This window comes from Habropoda laboriosa, unplaced genomic scaffold (genome assembly GCF_001263275.1).
Source record: "Habropoda laboriosa isolate 0110345459 unplaced genomic scaffold, ASM126327v1 scaffold774, whole genome shotgun sequence".
NCBI classification, from domain to species: Eukaryota; Metazoa; Arthropoda; class Insecta; order Hymenoptera; family Apidae; genus Habropoda; species Habropoda laboriosa.
Genome location: NW_017100887.1, coordinates 63,136 through 80,536, shown reverse-complemented (window position 1 = coordinate 80,536; position 17,401 = coordinate 63,136). Strand labels below are relative to the sequence as shown.

Below are 17,401 nucleotides of genomic sequence, written 5' to 3'. Positions count from 1 at the left end.
GAGAATTGAAAAATTGCAACTTTCATCACAGGAGGCAAATTGTTGGCAGAGTAACTTTTCGACATTTAGTTAATGAAAGGCAAAGCAACGAAAATTGCTGGATGTCACCATAAAGTGTTCAACGTTCTGTGACTAAAATGCAGTATTTCAAATAAAAAAATGCTTGCAATGATTACAGAATTGTTTAATCGTGTAGTACCTATGTCTGAAAAATTTCTCGTAGTTTTCTCGTTTATAAAACTTCTATATCAAATATGTACTTATTTGTAATTTAATGAAACAAATGTTTCATACACATTCAGCGACTCCCATTAATATTCGAACACTCTTTAGAACAGTATAACTTGTTTAAAATTGGACCTAACGACTTGAGTTTTTTTTTAGAAGTTAGAAGGATTAGTACACTAGATGACGTGTGCAAAAATTTTGGAAAAAATTGCAATTTGTGGGAATCGCAAAGAAAATTGTAAAGGTCACCGTTTACAACTTTTTTATCTGAGCTCGTAATGAAAATTTGAAACATACGTTTTGTAGATCTATAACTCGATCTATAAGTCATCGGAGACATTGGATTAATTTTGAACACAACGTTTCTTGAAAGTAATTGTTAGTAAAATTACAGGAGGGAAGGACAATTTACTGTCCTTTATAATGCAAATAATTATCAAATGTTGGTTCCATTTTGTAAGTTTAACGCAAATTTGTTCTTAATCTAAACGCATTAAAAATAAGTATATGGTGATTTATGGACGGGAATATAATTAACATTCATTAAATAAAAGTGAAATACTTAGTTATTGCAAAGGAACGTGTTATACCAAATAAAAATGTAATTATATATGTAAGAGTATTTATAAATCTATATGTTTAAAACAATGTTTCCTAATAAGGTTTAAGTAAATCGGGTTAATAATAAATATACAAGTAAACATAAAATAAACATAGGTCAAATTAAATAAATTTATATTTATTTCATCATTTATTGTTTTAAATGTTTTCCACATTAAAGAATATTAATGCACAATAATAATACAAAATAACAGCCGTAACTATAGCAGTACTAACAAAAGCATCAACTAAAAATATTAAACAGCATTAACACATTTGAAGTGATCGATACAAGTTTTCATACATATCTAGAATATTTTAAAACATAATTACCAATTTTTGCTATGCTTAATACATTATTTAATGATGTCAAATTGTATTTCTCAAACAATTATATTTCACATTACATACTAGTACTTTCTCCCTAAAATTCACAGAAAAATCTCTATCGATGTCATTTAATTTAGTGCAAAACTTTCAATCCATTACATAAGTATAAATTGCTCACGAAATAAAATTAAACGAAGCCGACAGATTGTTCCAGCAGAGTTACACATACGCACGTGAGAAAACTATTTTCATGAGGACGATGTTGTATTCAATAATAAATTAATAACGGAACATAATAAAATTTCAACACATACATAAGTTAATTACTTTAGTGATACATCAATGATGATTTCAAATACTTGGAAACAAGATTGTTTCAAAATTTAATATACTGACTGGTGTATTTTGCTTTTTATGAGAATATTATATAATATTTTGATATTTTACACAGTGAATTGAATTTGTTAGCGTAGCGGTTTATGCCACTTATTCTTAAGATTAGGGCTTTAGTTCATTATTAGCATGTTTTCGAGGATTGAAGTATGTCCTGGCGAAAGACAGTTAGGTTTACAATTCGGAGCTTTGGAAGACAGTTTTTCTCGTCCTCAATAACTAAAAAACCTATCATAAAATGGGCCTTTCGAAGGGTGGCTCAGAAATTAGTTGTAACGGTCAAAGGACCGGAGGGATCAGAACATGGAGAAAATTTACAAACCCATCGCCAACCTCTTTCCAAGGCAACGCGCTAACGGTGCAAGAGGAAGGTCGTCGTGATCATTTAGGCACGTTGATTGGCGATTTGTTACTTCTTAGAACGGCCAATCAACGTGCATCATAAGGAAGAGCTAGTCAGCAATTAACACAAAAAGGCTAGAATGAACGTAGGAGTAGGTTCAGTTATTTTCGAACACATCGAGATATAGTAACGTTAGAACAACACAGCAAATTTAACAATCGATCAGCTACGTGATCTATCAAAACAAACGTACTCTCTCATTGTATATTAGTTCAAGTTGACAATAAATTGGACCATCCAGTTAACACGCATTCAAACATTTCTAAAACTAAGTAATTGGCACACCTTGTGCAAACACCGACCAAGCCCGAACGATCGAAAGATCAACCATCGGCCGAACCAGAATTACTTGGAATATAATGACACAATATCATTTTAACATTTAAACAATATTAGGTAAACCTCATTGTTTTCATAAATTTTTATATATTCAGTTACTTTTACAAAAATGTTACTAATACTATCCTATTCTAATTTTAAATATTCGTTCCAATTATTTCTGTTTATTTCTAATACGTCTACTTTCATTGCTATTAGCTCAATTTCAAACCAATTTTGCTAATTTTTATGAATTTTCGGCAAAATAAGTTTTCAGAAAACTATTTCATTCGTCTTTTTTTTTTGGTTTAAATTAATCAGATAGAGTGAGAAAAAGCAGTCTAAATTACGCATCAAATATGGAACTGTGGTTGGGTGAAAAATATCTGGGAAATTTGTATTAAAAGTGAATAACTGCTTTGCTGAAGTAGGATTATGGTTCTGTACACAGACACACACTTACCCTTTGTGGTACTCCCATTCTTGCGCGACCATGCCTCGGAGAACCTTGAGTTTGTGCTTGTTTCTCTTTTCTGTGTGTCTTTAATCCTCGGAGTAGCCTTGAAAACGTTGTTTTCTTCTTGCTTGGATTTTGTCCCTGTTCTGAAATGACAAACAAGATATAAGTATCGACAACTTATGTACCGTTACATGTTCATAAAATTAAGAAATTCTGTACGTTATTTGTAAACCTGTTCTACAAGTAAATTTATATAAACGCAGCTTTATACGACAGCTAGCTTGCTCATTTCTTTTTAGTAAATCTTTTTTGTTTTGCTTTAATTTCTTCATTAAAACCCCTTTGAGTTTGTTTAAATTATTTACAGAATTTAAAAACGTTTTAACATTATTTACAATGAATATCATATTTAACATGTCAATTATTGTGCTAGGAGAAGAAACCATTCTTGAATAGTTCAAGAAGGTTAAAGAAGAACACGTGCTTAACTGAAAACCCAATTTATTAAGACAATTGACAGATCATAAATTTCATTTCGTTGTAAGATTACATTACTAATACAAAATTCAATACAACACTTCTTTCAATATGTTCAAATTCGAATTCTGTTATGACAATGATCCTCAATAAAAATAATTGTAGTCCAAAATATTTTGGTCTTAAAAAGTATTCCACTATTTTTACTAATTTCACATATTTACTAAGTGTTAGGTTTTCTGTAGAAACGGTTTATGGCACGATCGACCGGGAACGGTTATTTTTGAGTTCAGGATTTTCGTTTATTGCTTGCACGGGTCTAAGTACATCCTGCGAGGGTCACTAGAATTGCTTTGCTAGATTTTTAGTAATTTGTGTCCCTAGCGCTCAATAGCCTACGAACATACCATAAACCACGAATTTCCGAACGGCACATCTGTATGTAACGGTCCGCTTGCCGATTAGTCACCCGGAGGAAATTCCAGATTTTTGGGACCTTCCGCCCACCCCTCGCGACCGCCTCCCACCCTTCCAAGGTGACAGCGCGCTAAGGGCGCACTGGAAGGGCGGTAAAGACGATATTAGACACGCTGATTGGCAAATGCAATCGTTAACCATTAACCACGGACGTCCGAGACGCGACGTCGGAGAGTTGAGTCGTCGAGTAGTCGTTCAACCACCACGAACAAGGAGAACCAAGGAGCAACCAGCTCACATCACGTGATACCACAGATCAGTTTTTCCATGTCCCAATCATTTGAGTGGTCCTTCGAACCAGTATCTAGACGGCACAACATCGTGCAAACATCCACAAAGCTCGAAAGTTCATCGCCACAACCATGAGCATTAACACTAAGTATTGTAAAAATATATCTTATAAAGAGTATACTGCTTAACGAAACTTTTGAAGTTTTACGTATAAAATTAAAAGTACGCACTCGACTTTTCCAAAATGTCGAATTCTGTACTATAATTTCCTATTTACATATTTAGATACTAATTTTGCTCTATTGTGTTGATGTGTAGAAGATCGTTGAAAACTTTTTTTCAGATATAGATACCACATACATAGGTGGATACAAGATAACTGATTACAAACTTCTGGGCACATTGGTTTCATATAAGGTTGGAAAAGCCACCGTAACAGCTGTTCTACCATCCGATGCGGCAATTTATGACATTATCTGTTCATGTCCAGATTTCCCACCTGGTACTGCTGACTCAACTTTTTATAACTTTTTCAGTTTATTATTTCTTTTTTAATGGGATAATTCTATTGAATTTTGCAACGCGACAGAAGTACAATAATTTAATATCGGGCAAACATCTAGCAATACAAGAAGATGTGGTGAATATTTGAATATATAAAATTATTAACTTTAATTATATCAGGTATAGTTTACATCTCAGTAATTAGTACTCCCATTAGTAATTAACTGTGCGGCGGTAAGGTCGGCGGAACAAACATAGCGCGCTCGTAAATTAAAGCGTACACAGCTTGATGTAGCGGCAACCAGAACCGCATATGGCATTCTGTTTTACGGTCCGTACAATAAAAGGATGACAATTGATGACTAACTACTATCGGACAAATTAAAAATACCAATTAACATTTTTAATATTTGAAATTCCTTTCTGTGCCTGACGTATCGTAAACCTATGTGACCAACGCAAATCAATTGGCTAATCGAATTTCAGGAAAGTGGAACTGACACGGGATGAAGTAAACAGCATAAAGGGTAATCAACGGAAGAAAGCAGTGAATAAAATAATAAAAACTGAAGCAGAATACAGGTGAGAACGAAGACCGTTACAAGAATTTGCAGGACGACAGAGCCTGTGCAGACACGGTAAATATATTATACGGCCCTAACTGAGGGTTCGCGTCCTCATCTTCTCATATTTCTGCTAATTCCTTTGTTAGAACACTCGAAACACGTTTACTTTGACTCCTAACCGATTTTACGCGCGCACTATATTTATTCCACGTAGTGTACCATAGTCACCACCAGAGGGACGAACTAACATTAACCTTTCTCACTAGTTCTCGCTAAGGTGCCTATTACTATACAGAGTGTTTCTTTTATCTCGCAAATTTGGAACATCTCAAATCTACTTACCAAAAAAATGTTTGAACAAAAGTTGTTTAGTATAAAGGGTGGTTTATTTTTTTAAATGGAACCATATTTTTTTTTAATAATACATACATAGTATTCAACGACCTGCTATATCGTGTAATTTATTGTTGTAAAATGTTATAAATTATGCTAGAGATTCATGAGTTCCTAAGAAGTCAAGTAAGCCTGAATCGCTGGTTGACGGCTATTAGACTGCCCGCTGCAAACAAAGATCGAACTTCTTATCTCACCTTTCTACTTACCAATGTTTAATTAAAGAAAAGTTTTCACCATTCATATTGACATTTGTAACATTTGGTAACTAATTTGGCTTGACAGCCATAAGTGTAATAAACAACGTTTGACAACTAATAATAAATAATTGAAAGTAGAAACAGTCTTCAACTTGTATTATAAGATACAACGACTAATGAAGTTAGAAACGATTTAAGAAATTCGTAAAAATTAAATGGAACTTTAATAGCAAAATTAATTTAGTGTGCCAGTAAAATAAGATTTAATATTTTTTTTCTTTGAACGGAAATTGTATTTTTATATAAATTATTTTTAGGAAAAATAAAATTTAAGTGTCAGATACCCCAAAAGTTTGTGCCGTTTTGGAATTTGGGAAATGGCGACAAATATTATTATGTTTTGAATCATTTTATTCATTGTTATAAAACTTTGTCTCGTTGACAGAAAAAATTATAAGCTCTAACGTCTTCTTTTTCTTTAAATATATTTTTTGTTAAATAATTTGCATAGGTAAAAAGTTTGCACGTGATAATGCTGTAGGTGAAAGGTAAAAAAGGAAGATAAGGAGGATGTGCTTCTATGCTCTGAACAAGACTTTTACTGTTGGGACATAGTGTTATTCTGCAGAAAGAAAACACCTCAAAGGTTTATCAATGTTAGCTACTTTCTCTGCAATACTTCTCATACACCCGTTGAAATTACGATAAATATGTAATCGCTATTTATAGTAGTGTAGTATTTATGCGTTGGGATCGTTCATATTGCGCGCTGAACCCCACCCCTCGTTTATCGTCGCTCGTAACGTGGCAGTCACGCTGCAGCACGTTGCATTGTTTCGGTTTCCTAGGGCGTCATGTTTATCAGCATAGAACAAATACACTCCCATTGATAAGTATTAGGACACTTGCTAAATGTGGAGCAAACCTAAAGCGTCATTACAAAATTATTCAGTCTGGTAGCTCGTTATGTAACGAAAACATAAATTTCTGCTGACGTGTGGTACTAAATCTGACGAAAAAATATTTAACCTTTTAACTACGAACCACTCGTCTCAGAGACGAGTCGAAATTTTTATTTCACTGTTACAACTACAGCGGAGAATTCTAGGAGCTCTTACAACTTATAACTATTACATATGCGGTTTTTGAGTAGCTTCAATTGATAGCAGGTGGTACACTACTTCCATTTTAAAAAGTCATAATTTTGCGTATAACATTATAAGCATACTGCTTTTGTAGAACATTGTAGAAAATCTTAAGGAACAGTGTATATTTCGTTAAATAAAATAGTTACATTAAAATATTTTTTAAAACGCAGTGATTTAATAAATAAAATGGCCAAAGTTGTCTGAAAGGCTACATTTCTGTGGTAATGTCTTAAAGACAGATGTCTGTAGCCAAGAGTTAAATCATATAATAATTTCTGTACGAACATAATGAGTGTCTTACTACTTATGAGCGACAGTGTATGTCCTTCTAATTACAAAAAGTATTATCAGAGTATTGGTACATGTTTCACAATGAATCGCTTAAAGGACGAGAAAATTGGAATGATTGTCATTTATGGTGAAATTCGACACTAGTGCAGAGAGATTGTATAGTTCTACACGGACCGATTTCCTGACCATAGCTGCCCTGACCATACTGTACTTTAATTAACACGACGTCGCCCTCGTGGTAGCAGAACTAACATAGAACGCTAAGAAGAGGGACCAAGAGTAAACATCCTTGCGGCTAGCAGGAGTCAAGAGGGTCTTCTACACCCTTCTCCTTTGATTTGGAGGTATAAGTTACATAAACTGAGGTACTCCTGGGTACACTGAGGCACTAGCGCGGTACTGGCGAGTATTTGAGCGACACCACTTTAATTAGAAAGTCTCGCGAAGCTGATAATATCGGGAAAAGGAGTTCAAAAAACTTAAAATTGTTACATAAGCAGTAAATGCAAGAAATATTGTAATTTCTGTTAATGAAAATATGCAGACCACTGGAATACAATTGGAACGAAAAAGCAACATCTGTTGCATCCCAAGGCAAGCTAAGTTATTTTTTTTCTCACAAGGAAAGCATAATCTTCCCTTTAATTCCTCGGCGACTGCTCAGCCGCGCAATTCTAGAGCTCGCGCACGTCTCTTCAACGTGACGAATGAAGCTTAATACTTTCTTATAGAAAATTGACTGCTCTTTTAAATTTTGACATAAAAAGGTACACATTCCATTTAAAAAGTTGAAAGTCACCTTGACCTCTCGTAAACAAGTAGGTTATTTAAAAAAATCCGTTTCAGCATCGTATGTTCTCTTTGATATCGTGCAATTTTTATACAAAACACTGTTTTGTAGAACACGTATTGTAGAAATTATTCGAGGTGTACAAGTTATGTGACTCACCCGGATGATGAGGTTTTGCAGCAAGCCGCGGCACACTGAGGCACAGACAAACACCTCGATTACTGCTACATATACAGGGTTGTCCCGTAACGCTGGCTCTACGGGCGCTGTGATTGGCCAGTGTTTTTCGTTGATAACTCGAAAACGAAGCTTCAAACTACATTTTGGATAAGGAAAAAGTTGTTCAGGGTCACCCCACCAACCCCCCATTTCCGGATTTTCCCAGAGTTACGTGACACCCTGTATATAGCATCACACCTTCCAACATTACATAATCCAGTAACAGACACTCACTCCAGTTAAAACACCTCAATTGCATTAGACTCCCAGCTGTCCTAGGATTTTACCGATTTGAGGTTTCGAAATCAAAAGTCTCGCCAATTAAATATTTATTATAAACTCAAGGTTGATTATTTACAGGTTGACTAACTTTTTCCCTTCCTTTCCCGGTAAAGGTAGAGAAATATAATGTTTGTTGACAGTCGTACGAAATATACATACAGTGGCGGACAAAAGTATTCGTAAACCCTTTAAAACAGAATAACTTTTTTAAAATTAGACCAAACGACTTGAGTTCTTTTGAGAAATTACCAGGATTGGTTTAATATTCGGTTAGTAAGAAATTAATGTCAGTTTTCGAGTTTTCAAACTTTGACGCTTAGTTTTCAAATAACAATTACTTCATTCTATTTATTTTATAATATCATTTTACAGTGCTGATGTTGCTCTACATGCTTCTGTTTTTACTGTTAATTTGTGTTCACTTCAGACTGTTGACTTCAAGATGGACAGGAAGCAAATTTTATTATTTTTCTTATGTGTACAAACTACGTCAAAGTTGCGAAAACGACTCGTAACATTAACGATGCATTTGGACAAGATACCGTGAATGAACGCACGTGCATAAAAAATTGCAACGATTAAATTCGACATTGGCCAATTGTGAGAACCCAATTCTTTTACACGACAGCGCTCAACTTAATGCTATAAAAGTTGAACGAATTGGGCTATGAAACTCTGTCTCACCCAGCATATTTCCCGGACCTATCGCCATTCATTCAAACACCTCGACCACTATTTGCAAGAGAAGCTCTTCACCAACCAAGCTGCTGCTGAAAATGCGTTCAAAGGATTCATCAATTCCAGAATACCGAAATTTTATACTACTGGAATTGAAAAACTTATTTCTCGTTGACAAAAATGTGTAGATTGCGATGGATCTTATTTTAATTAAAAAAGTTTATTCTGAGACGAGATCTGTGGGTTTAAAGATAAAGATTAAAAAGCGACATTAATTTCTTACCAACCTAATAGATTTATTACAGTTATAGGTCGAAAGTCGTGAAAAACTGCGGTTTTCCCCATTTTTCACCGTTTGTTTTTTTCATGTTTGTAGCTCATAGTAATGTTAACCGATTTCGGAATATGGAATTTCAGTGAATCTGCTTACTATTGTAAATGTACCAAAGATCGCACACCTATGAGCTCTCTGTTGCGTTGCACCGGAAACACGTCCAGTAAATTTCTCTAAGTCCTTTTGGAATTTCTCATTTCAATGGCAATGCTTCGGCTACTATTCATAGTCTCGCAAATAATTGAATGAATCGGAGTTGGCCGCAACATCGCTATCCATTAATGGATAATTCAGGCATGCTGTTAGTTACCTCTTATCTACCCAATCCTCTCACCCTATGCTGCAACAGTATATTATATTAGTGTCAACGCATCTGTTTATTAGCAACGACAACAACACCTAATTAAGTATCTTTGCGCCGTGAATGTTAGCTGGAACAAATTATCATGCTTCCAACTCAATGCTCATCATCAAGCTAACTCGTAAATCCGCCAGATACGCTTCTCCCCCTATTCTCTACCTCCTTTTCTCCCCAACTGACGTCTACTACTTCATCAGATTACCTAATCGACATAATTGTCTGTTTCGGTCAAATGGTCAAATACGTTAATAGTAATTGGTTGTCATGTAGCAGCTACTGTAGGATTAGGTAATGTACTAATCAGAACCATTGCACATTCTAATTATCGGACTAACTGAAAGCCTTGGTTCTGTACTCATATAAGACGAATTTCGAATGGTTAAACGGCATGATCATGTTAGAAGTACATATTATGGAAATTTACATTTGCTACAGGGGATTTACGAATAACTCGAGTTTCACGAATCATTACAGTATTATTATGCGTTTTCACATGATTATGCACGAAGTGAAAATGATGGCAAACCGATAAAAAGATTACTTTCCATATCGTAAATACGATGGCTCGTTTTTCAAGCAAATACGTTTCTATAGTAATTAAAACACTACATACATTCAATTTACCAATAGAGTTACTCAAAATGAATCTTATTTGGCGATATGGTTCTTAGTTTTGCAACTATAAACAAAAATGAAGTTTCAACATTTACTGCATACAGTTTGCTGAATATACTAATGTAGTGATTCTATTCCGGTCGTATTGTTAATACAATTAGTTTGTTGTTGTTCATGTACACAGTAGAACTTTGATCATTCAAACACACACGTTGTCCGGATAATCAAATAACTCTGTTTTCGCATAAAAGAAGATTGCTTATTTTGAAATATTTTATAAATATGAATATTAAACAAAAACAAAACTTTAGCGAGTTTCCGCAGTCTCTATTCTTATTTTCCAACCTTCCTCCGTTAGGTGCAAAGAAAAAACGATTCTTTTTAATGTTCCTATTTCGCCCGGTATCCTCTCTATCCACTTGTAAACTTCGTACCATCTTAAAGCCATTTCGAAAGCAATGAATATTTCGGAGCGTGTAAGAATAGAACTGGAATTATTTCTAGATGCTTTTTCTTTCTCTTCTTCTTATGTTATTTACATCACTTATGTCGAGATAGGCGAAATGAAAACATTGTATTACATAAATATGAACATATTTTCCTTCCTTACTTGTTAGGCCATACCGTTAATCAGTGTTCCGATAATCGAATATTCCGTTAATCGATGTTCCGATAATCGATCGTTCCGCTGATCGGTGTTCTGATAATCGAGGTTCTGCTGTAGTAATTAGTTGATACTTAAGCTATAAATATTATGAAGATTGAACCAGGAAATAATTGAAAGATAATACTGCATAATTAACTTGAGATACCTGTCGAAAAAAGGTACTGAGTTATTATACTAATAAGTTAACGAATAGTTGATATTTGAATTTTATCTGTAAAAAATGTCAACGCTTAAAAACAAACATTTACTTTGGAAATTAATATTATTAATCACAATACTTTCTGAAAGTGCTAAATTACGTACCCCATGATTAAGGGTGGGCCTCCGGAAATAGTTAAATACTCTCTCTCTCAAAAACGAAATTGACCTTCGCAAAGAAACTATGGACATCAGATCATGTCTCCCTTGAAACCAAGCATGATTGATTTTATGCATATTTTTCTATTGATAAAAGCAGACGAGTTATTCAGGTGGCCCGTTTTAGAAGCTTCATCCTGTAGGTTAACACGTTGAATGCCATCGATGATTGGTGATGCCAAGATTAGTAAAAACATTTAATTTAAATAAATGGTTATATTTGTAAAATTTTCATCTAATGCATCATACAGCATATTTAACCCTAGAGCGCTCTTCGTTTTGACTGTACAGTTAAGACTTTTGGGTTAAGAAGGACCTAAAACCTTATGTGTAATAATTTTTGTTTCCAATGCGACATATGAAAATAATGTTAAGGAACGTAAACTTGATAACAGCAAAAACTACTAAAAATATAAAAAGGCGGTGGGTCAGAAAAGACCCGAAGCCAGCTCTAGGGTTAAACAGTTTCATTTCTAACCGTTGGCATATTATTTATGCATATTGCGATGTGTTGTATTAAAATAAAAAATTCATTCCGACGCCGTAGACAAGTTATGTAGAATTGATCCGGCGTTCAACGTGTTAAAGATACAGCAGAGCCTGCCTTATCCGAATACCCTAATATCCGAACGTTCTGTTATCTGAACAGCCCTTTCATAGCGATATTTACATACAATCTTATATACACTTTTCTGTATTCAGCCGAACAAAAAGAATGTAACTCTACACAATTATGTATCTATGTTAAAAAAAACCCTACGTGATGTAGCAGCCAAAGAGATATGGGATCCTTGAATATTAAAACAAAGTTTCAATTTTGTTGATTTCCATTTGAATACATAAAGTTTAACACATCTTGCGCGGGTGCTTTGCCGCCAAACTCTCACCGGCTAACGGGCGATTTTTTACAATTCGTACGCAAAATTACTTCTGCACAAAATAGCTGTAGTTTTTGAACTTTAGGTTTTTCTTAAGTAAAACTTTTAGTTTCTCTTTAAAAATTAAGAATGGAATAAAAAGACCAGTTTCGACCAGTTTTTATTTGTGCTTCTTTCACTTTCCATTTCAGCAAATTCCAGATGATTGTCCATTTTAAAATCTACTTTTATTTATATAATTTTTATGAAATATCATTATTATCAACTGATCATTAATTCAGTTCCCTACTAATAAACTTGTTATAATTTCATTAATAATATTCTTCCAAGTTACTGTATTTTTTGCAAGATTCATAGGAATGCATTTTTGCAACGCACGTTTTAATGTTGAAATATACGGGCGTCGACCTAGTACTCATGTGTATCCGATCTTATTGTAAAAACATTACAAAAGCCCATCGATAACAATAATCCACCAATAATCCGTGCAAAACGACTTTAGTCGCTTCCCGCTCAAGATATGATCCGCGCAAAACGACTTCAGTCGCTTCCCGCACAAGATGTGTTAATATAGAAAAAAGTAATCATTCTATTATCCAAACATTTTTGTCTCCCTATTAATTCGGATAATGTAGGCTGTTGCGTCGTGAACAATAGATTATTTTTCCAGTATTCGTTGGTCAATGAAATGGTTTATGGTAGCCTCACACGAAGGCCCTCACCCTAGGACACTGCAAACGCTAGGCCCAAATTTATTAAGTGAACACTCAAGAGCAGACGACTGCGCGTCCTACCCTGGCAACTTCATCGTTTAAAAAATAGAAACAGAAAAACATTCTTACAATTTTCACCTTCCACTCCTTTTTTCCCTTCCCCAAAGGAAAGACACACGCACATCATCTAATCCTAAATTACACCCACCCCTCCATTTACGCGGATTGACCGTTCCGCGCTGATTTTCTTTACACGGTTAAAAATCGCGTAGAGTCTGCTTGTATGAAAAAGACATGGTAACTTCTGAAAACATTTAAATCGCATAGGTTAATAAAAAAAATAATGATACTTCAGAAAACCAAAATAAATTTTATTCGGTGTCAGAATCTGTACTGTAATTCAGAGCAATTGACCTTCTCTTCTTCATTGGCTCAAAATCACTATATAGATGCACACAACTTATCTCGTAATTCAACAACTGCTTTTTATACTGTAGGGGATTTATGTGAGGAGGGATAGTAAACTCGACGGACTTTGTTCTATGCTATATAATATTTATTAATACTTTATATCGCTACGTGCTACGCTAAGGGTGTCGCTCAATCAATCGCTGGATTCATACTGCCTTTCGCTCCCTCGCATTCGCCCTAATGTCATCTTGCATACATGCACACTTTTCGTTAGAAGAAAACACACACGCACTCACGCACTCCTCGCCTGATTACTAAAACTAAACATTCGTTCAATATCTTTCGCGCTATCCCAAACACTCGACCTGGCACGCCGGTCCTTACCGCTCCGGCCATAGACCCTCACGCATTCACACAGACAACGCATTCATACAAACAACGCACTCACGCTCGGTCATCCCTACAATACCATACATGTTTATAAAGTACACTCCTAGAATAATCACTAAGTTATACTTATAGTTATAAAATATATATATAGTATAAAATTCAGGATGTACTTTTAATATCCATCACATTCATACAGTCCGCTCATACTTTTGAAAGACTTCACTTTTCTCGCGATAAGTTCGAAGTCGCGTCATTAATTCGTCGCGAAAACACTACCCGTCGACGCTGTGGCGCGTTACAGAGGCTCTACTGTACTTAAAAAATGCGCGCATGTTTTTAGGGAAACCGATTCGAATGATTTGTCTCCCTATTAATTCAGACGAGGGAGGCTCTGTAAGGAAACCGATTTGAACGAAGCGTAGATATTAGAGATGTGCGAGAACGGGTTGGGTCAGACACTGGAAAGTATCTCACGACATAAGAATGCCGGGGTTCCCGAGATTTCGCGTATCCGAATCACGTTTCGGGACAAGCTTTGTTGAGTACGACCGCGGACTGGAAGTGTTTATAAATACTATGTAAACTACGCAGCATGTAGTCTGAAGCAGTTTATAAAACTCAGACGTACCGTATGCTATTCTAGTTAAGCATTTATAAATATATTAAAACGCTACATTTGTCCGTTAAACCGTAAATTCTCATTTGATCTAATCCGGGTGATAAGTAAGATAATTAAGAAATTTTTCCAATATTTGGACATGCTTTTTAAGTTCAACAACTTAATAAGTTTGCAATTTGCAAGAACTTCTGTACCGAGAGAGTTCAGTTCCGTACTTGAGGGAACATTTGGACGAGTGCGGCTACATTTTTAAACAAGACATCTCGTTTGCCAATCACGTATTCGACTGTTTCCCCTTCGAAATCGAGAAATTTTCTAAAATAACCAATCCGCCTGCTTCCAGATATTTCCAGAGTTCAGCTCCGATTGGGGCAGAAAAAGAAATAAACCGGTATCTCTGGATCCATCAACCATTATAACAACCTGACTAAAGGCTTCTTCAGTGAAGTAGATTCCCAGAGCGTAATCAACTAGGTGTAACAAATCTGGAAACTACATCAACCATACTTTATGTTAGTCCAACAATTTCGTAGTTGCGAGAAAGTCGAAGAAACATCGGAGATACACACGACGCAACAATGTGCCAGGTTGATAATAAATGCTTAATGCATTTAATTGTATACATTATTTTATATAATTTATATAATTACAGGTAACTCTTCTATAACGCGGTCTACAAATTCTAGTAACCCTTCATCTGTTCATACATTTTTCACCGCGCGGCTTAAAAATTAAATTTTATCGCATAACGCGATTTACGTACATAACACGAGATTTTTATGGAACCTAACATCCGCGTTATACGAGGGTTACCTGTGTTTTGATAAGTTATGTAAATTTGTACAATTTAAGTGTAGTAAGCATTTAAGTAATAAATGTAGCCATAAGTTACCTTACTGCTATAATACTAACAACTTCGATAAAGTCTTAATCAGATACACAGATAAGGAGCAATTTAATTTTGAGGCTAAATTTGGTCAACAATACTTGAGAATTGTGTCCTGTTATTTTACTCTAATTGTAAGTTATAATACCTAAAAGTTGTATTAGGAGATATAAAAGATGCGTGCCCTTTGTAAGTTATTGTAACCAAGTAAAATGATTCCTTTTTATTGTACTCTTTTCACAGTTTAAATATAACTTATTTAATAATTGTTCTATTTTATTAATGCAATAACCATAAGAAATGTTTAATACTTTTTCACGAAAATTAGAAGATTTTATAACAATATTACAAAATGCAACATAAATATGATTCCTTTCTTGTATCGCTTCTTAAATATTGCTTTATTTTTCATAGTTCTTGGAAATATACAGCATTCCTTCCGTTCCAAAATCATTTGTGCAATAATAAAATCTGATTGTTGACGCAAAACATCTAATTAAGAGTTGTGGTGCATTCAATAATTTTTCAGAAGTATTGCCGAATTAATTTTCGGTAATATTTCTATTTTGCATCCGTATACGTGATAAAACACTACACACTCTGTTCCGTACCGAACATTTTTTTGTCTATTTTCGCATCGAGCCTTTCTCCTTTTATTTTTATAGCTTAAGGAAATTGTAAGACGGGCCTGAAGAATCCGCGACCCATAGGATTAGCCGGGGCCGTTATTAAGCGCGTACCCTCGGTAATTTCACCACCAGAACTCAGTTTATTAACCATTGTCCCGATTTTCCAATTACTGAACTAGTGTCTTCCTTCTCTCATGTCCTATCTCCTTTTTTTCGGAATTCCCCAAAACCCCGACACCTCATCCTTCTACCACCACTTCCCACCACCACACCCTACGACCAATACTTAATGTTCTTATTTCTCCCATTTTTCACTTCCAAAATTAAACTCCGCCCTCAGTAGCTGAGATGCGTGACTTCCTCTGAATTTCGAATCAGTATCATTCTGAACGTTAAACAACCAAGTATTGAGTCAGTCCGAGCGCTGAACGCATAATCAAGTCGTTTATATTATAACGTTGGAGAAAGGGTATTCCGGGAACGCTTCAGACCTCGTTAGAAAACAGTCCGATTTTTCTCTCGTGATCCAAGTTTGAAACATAATTCAAACCGACGCGAGTACACGACACACTCTATTTGTATTTATAATAATGAGCACTACTTTCAATTTTTTATTTCTGCAGAACTATAACAAATGCTTCACTCTCTCATGTACATTATACAAATCTGTAGTCATTATAGCGCAATGCTGAACTGAAATCTCATTCTTAATTGACCTCAATTCTCAATCTCATCCCTCTTTTCGAGTAATTGAACTTTTTGTTGGACGGTAGCACTTTCTACTGCAATTTCTTTCATTTTTTCAAGTGTGACCAGTTTTTACAGAAAAAATGTATTAAATAAAAAGATAAGATAAATGTAATATTTAACATACTTACCGCGAAACTTAATTTTTATACAGTCATACTGGATTTCAACTAATTTGACCAACTAATTTAGAATCGTGAAATTAAATATATCACATAAGATAGATATAATATATAATCAGTTATTGCAAAAATAATTTATTCCCTTTAGTAATATTAGGTTGTCCGGAAATAAATTGCGGTTTCTCTACATGAGATTTAAAGACGTGTAGTTTTGCTTAGAATGAATTTATTTAATCGAAATAATTTCCATTAGATTCTACACACTTTTTCCAACGTTTTACAAGAGTTCTTATTCCATTACAATAAAAATCAGGAATTCTAGACTTAATAAATTCCACGAAGGTATTTATAGCATCCTCTTTATTGCGGAAGATTTTTTCTCGCAAAAAGTTATCCAAATTTTTAAAAAAATGGTAATCTGTAGGGGATAAGTCGGGAGAATAAGTAGGGTGTTTTAATGTTTCATAACCCAATTCGTGTATCTCCCGAATCGTGAATTGTGATACGTGCGGGCGAGCGTTATCGCGTAGGAGTATTGGCCCCTTACGATTTACCAAACTTGGTTGTTCAACAAATAACTTTTTATGCATTATAATCATTAGTTGTGCTTTCACCGAATACATGATTGATATTGCGGCCAGTTTCCGCGGCTTTACGTCCTAATTTAAATTCATATAAGAATAT

The 17,401-nt window shown here is 34.8% G+C and overlaps 1 protein-coding gene across 1 annotated transcript in view; it reads right to left on the bottom strand.

The window, feature by feature from the left end:
* LOC108577488 overlaps nt 1-17,401 on the bottom strand; it is a 169,724-nt gene that overhangs the window by 126,896 nt on the left and 25,427 nt on the right. The window contains exon 2 of the mRNA XM_017940647.1: nt 2,736-2,875. Within this exon, the coding sequence (XP_017796136.1) occupies nt 2,736-2,875 (140 nt within the window). The remainder of the gene's footprint in view (nt 1-2,735; nt 2,876-17,401) is intronic.